Source organism: Chanodichthys erythropterus, chromosome 3 (assembly GCF_024489055.1).
Source record: "Chanodichthys erythropterus isolate Z2021 chromosome 3, ASM2448905v1, whole genome shotgun sequence".
Lineage (NCBI taxonomy): Eukaryota > Metazoa > Chordata > Actinopteri > Cypriniformes > Xenocyprididae > Chanodichthys > Chanodichthys erythropterus.
Genome location: NC_090223.1, coordinates 35863037 through 35874198, shown reverse-complemented (window position 1 = coordinate 35874198; position 11162 = coordinate 35863037). Strand labels below are relative to the sequence as shown.

The window sequence follows — 11162 nt, the reverse complement described above, 5'->3', positions numbered from 1 at the left end:
TCAAATATCAGTGCCATTAGAGTCTGTCTCTGTGTGTCTGTGTTCCAGCAGTGGCATGAATAGGATTTTCTCTGACTGACTGTGTCCCCTCCCCACACACGGTGCACCCCACACCAGAGACACAGACAGAGTAGAGTGAAAAGAGGCAGTCAGGAGACTGGGTGGACAAGCACAAACAATTCCGGGCTCACATACACACCCCCTGGCCTTTGCCCTCCCCGTTGGACCCCCTCTCTCTCCCCCGCCTTCTCTATAAAAACCCAAAGTTCACCCACACCCGATCTCATTTTCCTCTGCAATGGAATCCCAGCGTGCTTTCTCATCCTACCGAAAGCGTTTCGGGACACCGGGCGGCTCCCCGTCCGTGGGGATCAGCAGCCGCCTCAGCACGGGCCGCCTGTCCCTCCACAGCAGCCCACGCCACCTCACCTCCAGCCCAGCCACCCTGTCCACCTCACGCTTGTCCCTGGGCGGGGAGCGGCTGGACTTCTCTGCGGACTCCCTGCTGAAGGCCCAGTACCGGGAGACGCGCACCAACGAGAAGGTGGAGATGATGGGGCTGAACGACCGCTTCGCCAGCTACATCGAGAAAGTGCGCTTCCTGGAGCAGCAGAACAAGATGCTGGTGGCAGAGCTGAACCAGCTGAGGGGGAAGGAGCCCAGCCGTCTGGGGGACATCTACCAGGAGGAGCTGAGGGAGCTCCGCAGACAGGTGGATGGCCTCAACGCTGGGAAGGCCAGAATGGAGATAGAAAGAGACAACCTGGCCTCAGACCTTGCCACTCTTAAACAGAGGTAAGGACAGATGTGTAATGCCCATTAAAATACTCTCCCAGACTTTTAAGCAAAGTGGATTTTGAATGCAACTTTCCAATAATAGTAATAATAATAATAGTAATGATTATGAGAGGAAAAATCTAACTAATTGTATGAATCAACAGTAAGAATCAAACACACCCACACACATACATACATATATGGGTTAAAAACAACCCATAAAAAATAAAGACAAACTCAGTGGGTTGTTAAATGTTTGACCCAACCTGCTGGGTAGTTTTATTTAACTCAGCTATTGATTAAAAATCATTTGATTTTCAATCATTTGAAATTCAATCATTTGAAATTAAAAATCAGACACATAATTACTAGAAACAACAGTAATAATCAAAATGTGGACATTTATTAATAAGCAATTTAACATTTATTATTTAAAGTCCCCCTGTAGTCAATAATTTTCTTTTAAAACTCATCTTTTATCATCAAAATTACAAACGTTTTTTTCCTTGAAAAAAATTCTTAATGTCTTAGAATAGCTTGAATGTAGCTCTACACCCTTGCCTCATTAAATATACAATGATCTATGAATATGATAATTAGCCCCACCTCCACTCACTTGCACAAGCTCAGACGAGATCCACTCGGTCAACTTACGCTGAACAATGGTATCGCTTTTTACAATGTCGGACACATAACTGTAATTAATACGATTAGACTTTTGCTTGATTATCAAACAGCTAAAAATGTGTTGCAAATATTACACAAACCATGTTTACGTTTGTGAGTCAGACAGCTGCCTTCTAACAATCAGTATCCTTAGAAACGCTTTGAACACCTTAAAGTCAGGATTTTTCATATCAACAGAAAAATATACCGGGATAACCTTCTTTTGAGACTCTTGTCAATTAATGATATGCTAAAGCCCGCTGACACGTTGACGTGATTGGTTACAAGGTAGTTTGGTACGTCAGAAACACCAGCGATTTCAAACCGTGGGTTTGAGACTGTCTTTTTCCACTGCACTTTCAAACATAAAATATTCAGCAATGGAGTTGACTTAAAAATTTGTCTTATATCATGTTAAAAACACCAGATTTTAACAATTTTAAGAATTTAATTTATTTATTAAAGGATTAGTCCACTTTCAAATGAAAATTTCCTGATAATTTACTCACCCCCATGTGCAGATATATAAAATATATATTTATAAAAGAAGTTTTTTTAATCTGTGAAAGACGAACATACAGAGCGAGATTGTGAATTAATATAAAATTGAAGGAATTATTTTTTTTTTACATTTTAAAACTTTAATTTACAAACTTTCATCTTCAAGGTAACTTCTGATTATGGCAGTTGTCTTCTATTGACATTACCTTCACATTTATGCTACTGACAGACACTTTTAAGTGATACAATAATTCAGCTCTTTTATCAGGTCACTTTGTACTTTGATTTACTGATGTCTTGATGAAAACAACTGACATTACAAAGTTAAAATCACTCTAACCAACTTGTCAAAGTAAAATACACCCTAAAAAGAGTGTACTTGTGTACGAGTAGATGTGTCTGGCTGGGGTGGAGGTATCACGCATTCCAGGACATACCAAGAAGAACGCTAAGAGCAACAGGAGAACAATGTCACAAAAAAGTTCAATAGCCATGTCAAAGAAACGCCATCTATTAACCTGCCCTTAAGAACAGCTGTCTTGCGTGTAGAGAATCTCTTAAGATTTAACAACAGCAGCACCTTAAGCATTTTTCCACATCACCACACTGCCAAAACTACAATGTTACTAGTTATTAATAGCATCCAAAGTCTGTTTTCAATGAGAGGCTCTCCATTTCTTGCTCCCATTCAATCCCACACTGCCTCTCTTTTCAAAGCCTGATACACTGAGTGCTATGGGGGCAGGGAGGGGCACAATACCTCAGAACAGCTTCCACAAAGGCTGAACGCACCCAGTGCAGATGTCCTGTTGTTAGGTATGAGAGAGCAGAACCACATTTTTTAAACCAAATTTCAAACCCTCAACTTTCAACTCACTGGAATCAACGGTGACTGGTGTGTTTCCCATAGCAGATAATCCAGAGAGCAAATTTTATTCAAGATATTAATCTTAAAAAAAGTGAAAACATTTATAGGAATCTTATAAAATAGATTATTTTTTTATGTATTTATTTTTATGGTCAGACTAGACACTATTTATTTGGAATAGTTTGCATTTTTGTATATTGGACTGCTTGTGTCAGGTGTAGCAAGTATATGAAAGGGTGTGCATGTACTCCACCCCGTGGGAAAGAGCAGTTGTTGCAGTGTGTGTGTGAGCAGTTAATGATGCATGAGTGATCCATTGAACCCTGTCCTGCCCCCTCCTGCAGGTCTCAGCACACCATGATAGGTCACCTCCACTGGGAGCCTTTCATTACAGCTGTCATGACTGATTCATCATAAATAGCTATTTAGGATACAGTTTGAGGGATGGATCATGCATCTCAGATAACAAAGCATATATTTTGTTGTTATGGGATTCTTTTAGTCAGGGCTGTAATCATTAGACATGTCCTATATATACACTACCATTCAAAAGTGTGTGTGTGTGTGTGTGTGTGTGTGTGTGTGTGTGTGTGTGTGTGTGTGTGTGTGTTTGTTTTGAATAAGTAAAAAAAAAAAAAAAAAAAAGCTTAGCAAGACTGCATTTATTTGATCAAAATACAACTAACTATTTTCTATTCGAATATATTTTAAAATGTAATTAAAGCTGAATTTTCAGCAGATTTTCTGAAATTTATTGTAATTTTTTAAACAAATAAATATTAACATTTATTTGAAATGTACATTTTCTGTAACTATGTAACTATGTATACATATAAAGTTTAATATATTTTATATTTTTCATATATTTTATAACTTTTCACTGTTTGTATCATTCCGCTTGTCCATGTCTGCACCATTCCAGACAGACTGTCAGTTTTCATGTAGGAATATTGGTAACACTTTAGACTAATGGTCATTAGTTAACATTAGTTAATATATTAACTAACATGAACTAACCATGAGCAGTTCATTTGTTACTGTATTTGTTCATTTTTGTTAACGTTAATAAAAATACAGCTGTTCATGGTTTGTTCATGTTAGTTCACGGTGCATTAACTAATGTTAACAAGATTTTAAAAATGCATTAGTAAATGTTGAAATTAACATTAACAAAGACAAATAAATGCTTTATAAGTGCAGTTCGTTATTAGTTCATGTTAACTATGTAGTTAATAATGTTAACTAATGACCATTATTCTAAAGTGTTATTCTAAAGTCTTTCTGCAGGTTATCGTTATGTTAGTAGGTGGTGACAAGTGACTGCCTTGATAAGCGAGTCATTGGCACTGTGAGATAAATATATCCAAATTTCAGCCTCCTATGGCTTGCTGTGAATGCTTCTTAAGTGAAAGTTTTAGAAAGTGAATAAACAACATGATTTTTATAACTAGAACCCAACCTTTCTAAATAGAAATAAAAAAGAAAAAGTTGGAAAGGAGGGAAAATATTAAAAAAAATACTCCATCAGTATCAATGCTTGGGTCTCTGGGGGTTATTTTGGTCACAAATCTTGAATATGTGGTTATAGTCATTTGTTGATCTTTGGATCCTTTTTAAGTTGAGAGAAAGTTCACTTTAGTAATGGTAACTGTCTTCCAGACTTCAAGATGAAACTGCCCTACGGCAAGATGCAGAAAATAACCTTAACACCTTCAGACAAGTAAGGACCACTCCATTCCCATCTCATTCATACATATCATGATGAAAGAGTTAGCATTGCTGTCATGCATTTCACTTTTGATTCCAGGAAGTGGATGAAGCGGCTCTGAACCGCGTACAGCTGGAGAGGAAGATTGATGCTCTGCAGGATGAGATCAATTTCCTGAAGAAGGTCCATGAAGAGGTGTGTTATCTCTCCTCATTACCTCCATCTGTTCAGTTCACCCCAGTTGTCTCTTTGATTTTACTTCAACTGGGATATCTGTCTCCAATCTGCTGATTTAATCTGGCTAGCTATATTGGATTTTGATGACGTTGACCTAACAAACAGTTTCACAATTTCTTTGTTTGCAAAATCACAGTATGAACAGTAAAGATCAGATTTGATCTGACACTGTGTTGTACCAAACCATTATATTCACCTGGAAACTCTTTCTACTCTTTTTATTCCTCTGTGTAGGAGATGAGGGAGCTGCAGGAGCAGCTGATGGCCCAACAGGTTCATGTGGATCTGGATGTGTCTAAGCCAGACTTAACCACCGCCCTCAAGGAGATCAGAGCTCAGTTTGAGGCCATGGCCACCTCCAATATGCAGGAGACTGAGGAGTGGTATCGCTCAAAGGTTACATGAACAAACACACATGGAGTATAATATAATAATTTAGAAATATACACACAATACAAATTATATTACAAAATGACCCTTCACTATATAAAAATTTTATATCGAAATTTTTTTTTGAATAAAACAGATTATTAGAGTGCGTTTTACAAGAAAATACTCTTTCCATCTTTCTTCAAAATTTCATGTTCAATTGAATGTTTTACTTGTTATTTCTTTGTAATTAATTTTGAAATTTACTAGCAATTTCTGAATGAAAATTGTTTCTACACCAAAATGTGTTATAGTACAAAGCCCCTGCTCTTGACAATACACACACACACACACACACACACACACACACACACACACACACACACACACACACACACACACACACATATATATGTATATATATATATATATATACATACACAAAGTTCTGTCATTAAACTCTAGATGGCGCAGGCTGATGGGTCTTAATGCAAGCTGATGATAATTACAGCATTAACTACTTGGCACAAGCTGACTGGTCAATGTCACATCTGCAGCCAATGAGCTTGTTGCTCGTACATTTACATTCACTATAGCAGTTTGCATCGCGCTTCAGAGTTCCTCTAAAACCCTCCACCTTCCCCAGCTCCACCTGTATAGATTTGCTATTTGTGCAGCAGCACTGTGTCTTACTCGCAGCAGCGTATCAGCGTATGTATTGGCAGTAGCAAGTTCCTGTACTATTCCGCCAGGATCAAATACATTAACATTGTCATATCCGTTACCATGCTAACAATCTTCAGAGAGTTGTCATGATACTTAAAAAATGTATTATGTATTTTATTAGTTTGCTGATCTGACTGATGCAGCCAATCGGAACGGAGAGGCTCTGAGGCAAGCTAAGCAGGAGGCCAATGAGTATCGTCGGCAGATTCAGGGCCTGACCTGTGACCTGGAATCTCTTCGTGGGTCTGTAAGTATTTCACTTCACCTGTCACCAAACTTAAGAACAACAATAATTTCACTGTAGACCACAGTACTTGACTGCAGAGAAATAATGGATAAAATCCTCTCAAATCTCACACTGTCTTTAAGAACGAGTCCCTGGAGCGTCAGCTGCGAGAGCTGGAGGAACGTTTCGCCATAGAGACGGCCGGTTACCAGGACACTGTGGCTCGTCTGGAGGATGAGATCCAGATGCTGAAGGAAGAGATGGCCAGACACTTGCAGGAGTACCAGGACCTGCTCAATGTAAAACTAGCCCTGGACATTGAAATTGCCACCTACAGGAAGCTACTCGAAGGAGAGGAAAGCAGGTGAGGAAAGAAGAGAAACAGCATGAACCACACTGACTAAATTCAGATATGATTCAGTTAATATTCTCGCACTTCTTCTAGAATCACTGTTCCGGTGCAGAACTTCACCAACTTACAGTTTAGAGGTGAGTAGTAATTCATCATCCAGTTGTTGATTACAGCTTGATTTAAATGTCTCTTATTTAATCATGTGTGTATGTGTGTGTGTGTGTTTTGCTAGACACCAGCATGGATACTAGGCTGACTCCTGAGGCACATGTGAAGAGGAGTATAGTTGTACGAACTGTTGAGACTCGTGACGGGGAGGTAAACGCTGTTCATCATCCTTTACAAAAATACCCATTTAAAGTTTTTGACATCCACCTCACATGAATGCACTTCTGTGTGATCATCAGCAGATGGCAACATTTTCTTTTCCAACAAACTCTCTCACAACAGAATAAAATCATTTATTCTTTTGTTCATTTATTGATTCATTTATTGATTCGTTCATTTGTTCTTTCATACATTGTATTAGAGCAGAGGTCCCCAAACTTTTTACAATGAAAGGCCAAAAATCCAGCCTGACTGAGGGTCATAGCCCAAAAGTAAATGTATTACATTACATCATTGCATTACATGCAATATTTATGTTAAAAATTTACATTTTTGGTAACACAATAAGGTCCCTGTTAATGAACAATACATTTGTTACAGTATTCATTAATCTTTGCTAACATTAGCTCCAATGGACAATAAAGTCCATTAAATAATATTAACAAATACAACTTTTGAAATTGTTGAAAATGTTGAAATTGACATTATGTAAAATTACTAAATGCTTTAGAAGTATTTTTAATTGTTAGTTCATGTTAAAGGATTAGTTCACTTTCAAATTAAAATTTTCCTGATAATTTACTCACCCCCATGTCATCCAAGATGTTCTTTAGTCTTTCTTCAGTCGAAAAGAAATTAAGGATTTGATGAAAACATTCCAGGATTGTTCTCCTTATAGTGGATTTCAATGGACTCCAAATGGTTGAAGGTCAAAATTACAGTTTCAGTGCAGCTTCAAAGGGCTTTCAACGATCCCAGACAAGGAATAAGTGTCTTATCTAAAAAATACAACCGTTTATGCTTTTTAAAACACAAAATATTGTCTTGAACGTACTTCCCGCTTTCCGCATTCTTCAAAAAGCTTACGCTGTATGTCCTACACCTTTCCTATTCTACTTACGGAAAAAAAGGAAACTGGTGCCGCGTTCGTTCTGTAAGTAGAATAAGGAAGGTGTAGGACATACAGCGTAAGTGTTTTGAAGAATGCGGAAACGGGAAGTACATTCAAGGCGATATTTTGTGTTTATAAAATATATAAATTTGTATATTTTTTTTTTTTTTCGAAAATGACCAATTGTTTCATTAGATAAGACCCTTATTCCTCATCTGGTATCGTTTAAAGCCCTTTGAAGCTGCACTGAAACTGTAATTTTGACCTTCAACTGTCTGGAGGCCATTGAAGTCCACTATAAGGAGAAAAATCCTAGAATGATTTCATCAAAAACCTTCATTTCTTTTAGACTGACGAAAGAAAGACGAACATCTTGGATGACATGGGGGTGAGTAAATTATCAGGAAAAGTTTATTTAAAAGTGGACTAATCCTTTAACAAACACAGTTAACAAATGGAATCTTATTGTAAAGTGTAACTAATTTTTAAATCAAATTCATTAATATTCTGTATGTAAATGCAAAAAAAATAATAATAATAATTTCCCAACTAAAACTAACCTGTGCAATCTCTCTTTCACAGATCATTAAAGAGTCCACTACGGAGAGGAAGGATCTGCCGTAATCGGTCCCAGATACTGGATCGGCTGCAACTGAAGAGCTCCTTCACTAATGCTGCGATCAAATATGATTTCTTGTCAACTTTCCTGCTTATTTTCTCCTAGTGTATATAGTTCCTAGGAACTATATTCAATTACATTAGCAACAATAAGCGATACGCAACTATGTTTTGATCTCTGTCTCTTCCTGGGCTTCTCTCTTTACAGTATCTGTCTCTGTTGTGGCAAAGAATATTAGCATGACAGTAGAATAGTTTATCGCCGATTGTGCCATAAAAAGTCATGGTTGAAAAGATGAAAGTAGAAAGTAGAACAAAACGTTTCTAGTGGTCAGAGCGAGTACATGGGGATTGTAGTTTTTTTGTCAAGCACAAACTGTAGAGATTTAATTCTGAAATGTATTGTAGTCTGTAAGAATGAAGAAGAGCAGGTTTGGAACCGGTAGTTTTTGAATCTGAATGGTCAGTGTTAAAGTAAGGCAGAAGGAAACTATAACAGCAAGATCTTTGTGAGAGTTTTAAATGGATGATGGATTGTGTCAGCGGTGCTATGAACATTTTTCCTCCTTCACTGTGTATGCACAATGTTTTTGCACAGTAGCTAACTCATCTCTCATCTTGAACCCAGGAAAAAATGGCTTGTTGGCTTGATTGATCTATAGAAAACATATTAATTGTACATTTTAATCAACAACAACAACAACAAAAAATCTTACTGAACTCATTATAAACATCTGACATAGTGTTACTCATCATACGAACAGGTGAATTAATGGAATTTTGCTACTGATGCCTTTTCTGTTGTTTTAAGATGCAGCCATATTTACCATTACTCTGTAAAATTTTGCAGGCAAAATCCAGTCATTCCAACAGGAATACACGTGATCGTGAGTTTCGTATGAGGGTGAAAAAGCATCCCATGCAGATTATGTTCATGTTTGTGAATTAGCTGCTCTGACCAACAAAAAGCTGCTCGGTTTGACTTCTGTGTAACATTTATTGATAATGGACCTTTTTTTGCATGCAAAATTTTGCAGTTTGATCGCACCTTTACTGTGAGATAATACTGCCAAGTAACACTGAACTATGTTTTCAAATGAAGAGGACTAACTTTCACTATTCTTGCATACTGAATTGGACGTCATTGTATTGTGGTGGCTAACATTAATAGTAATAATAATAAAAAAAATGTAAAAAATATTTGTGATGTCTGTTCTGTTTATAAGCATATAGAAGAAAAACAGCATTGTCATTGCAGCTGATGCATTCTGATTGTTTAATAATGACTTAGAAGTGAACGAAATAGGAAGTGACAGTGATCTGTCACATGTGAACATGTCAAGGGGGCAGAAGGCTTGAGTGACAGGTGTGTTTGACAGGGTCACTGACAGAGTGGATTCCACGCTTGGTTAGAGGGGATTACACGTCTTTGTCAGGGTATGCTGACAGGCAACAGCTAAGTTGCTGCAGAACTAGGTTTGCTCTTATTTAAGATTTTGATGTCCTGGATATCAAGATAATGATCCTTCCCCAGAAAGAGGAGGTGTAATGAAATTTAAAATCAAAGAACATTCTCAACCTGAAATCTTCTCACAGGTTTACAAAGTGAAATATCTCACCTAAAAGTACGTAACAGCATCTAATTTAGAGACCATATGAAGTGACATACTCATACTTTGGGTCTACAAAAGGCAGTGATGTCAATAATATTCAGTATTCATTGGCAGAAGTAAGAATTATATTATAAACAGCACTCATTTCATTACTTGCAATATCAGTGAATAATTTAGGGTCAAATTAACAGCATTCTGAACAAAAATGGTCTTCTAACGTCTAATTAACGTTTTATTTTTTATTTTTTTGTCAAATTGCATTGGGTAGGCTAACTTAAAGGTGCCCTAAAATCAAAAATTTATATTGGCATAGTTAAATAACAAGAGTTCTGTACATGGAAAAGACATACATTGAGTTTCAAAACCCATTGCTTCCTCCTTCTTATATAAAGCTCATTTGTTTAAAAGACTTCCGGAAAACACGCGGATCTCAACATAACACCGACTGTTACGTGACAGTCGGGATCATTAATATGTATGACCCCAATATTTGCATATGCCAGCCCATGTTCGAGCATTACACAAGGAAAGGCAGTATTCACGTCTGGATCTGTGCACAGACAAGGTAAGCAAGCAAGAACAACAGTGAAAAATGGCAGATGGAGCAATAATAACTGACATGATCCATGATATCATGATATTTTTAGTCATATTTGTAAATTGTCTTTCTAAATGTTTCGTTAGCATGTTGCTAATGTACTGTTAAATGTGGTTAAAGTTACCATCGTTCTTACTGTATTCACGGAGACAAGAGCCGTCGCTATTTTCATTTTTAAACATGTGCAGTCTGTATAATTCATAAACACAACTTCATTCTTTATATATCTCTCCAACAGTGTAGCAATAGCCGTTAGCCACAGAGCATAGCCTCAAACTCATACAGAATCAAACATAAACATCAAAATAAATACTATACTCACATAATTCGAAGCATGCATGTAGCATGCATGATGAACATCTTGTAAAGATCCATTTGAGGGTTATATTAGCTGTGTGAACTTTGTAAATGCACTGTAATATAGTCGAGACCTCGTGTGGCAGGGAGCATGCCATTTAAAGGGGCGGCGCTGCCAAAATCAGTGCATAGTTAATGATGCCCCAAAATAGGCAGTTAAAAAAAATTAATTAAAAAAAATCTATGGGGTATTTTGAGCTGAAACTTCACAGACACATTCAGGAGACACCTTAGACTTATATTACATCTTGTGAAAAAGCATTCTTGGGCACCTTTAAGAAATTTCATTGCATTATCTAACAGTAACCTACAAAAATGAGAATAAAC

At 37.2% G+C, this 11162-nt stretch overlaps 1 protein-coding gene across 1 annotated transcript; it reads left to right on the top strand.

Annotated features, from left to right (window-relative positions):
• The first annotated feature begins 298 nt into the window (after positions 1–298).
• Positions 299–9419, top strand: gfap (glial fibrillary acidic protein). Its single transcript, XM_067374639.1, has 9 exons — positions 299–795; positions 4472–4532; positions 4620–4715; positions 4992–5153; positions 5974–6099; positions 6222–6442; positions 6524–6567; positions 6663–6748; positions 8232–9419. Exons 1-9 carry the CDS (start codon positions 299–301, stop codon positions 8271–8273), a joined length of 1335 nt encoding a protein of 444 aa, XP_067230740.1. The 3' UTR covers positions 8274–9419.
• The last annotated feature ends 1743 nt before the right edge of the window (positions 9420–11162 follow it).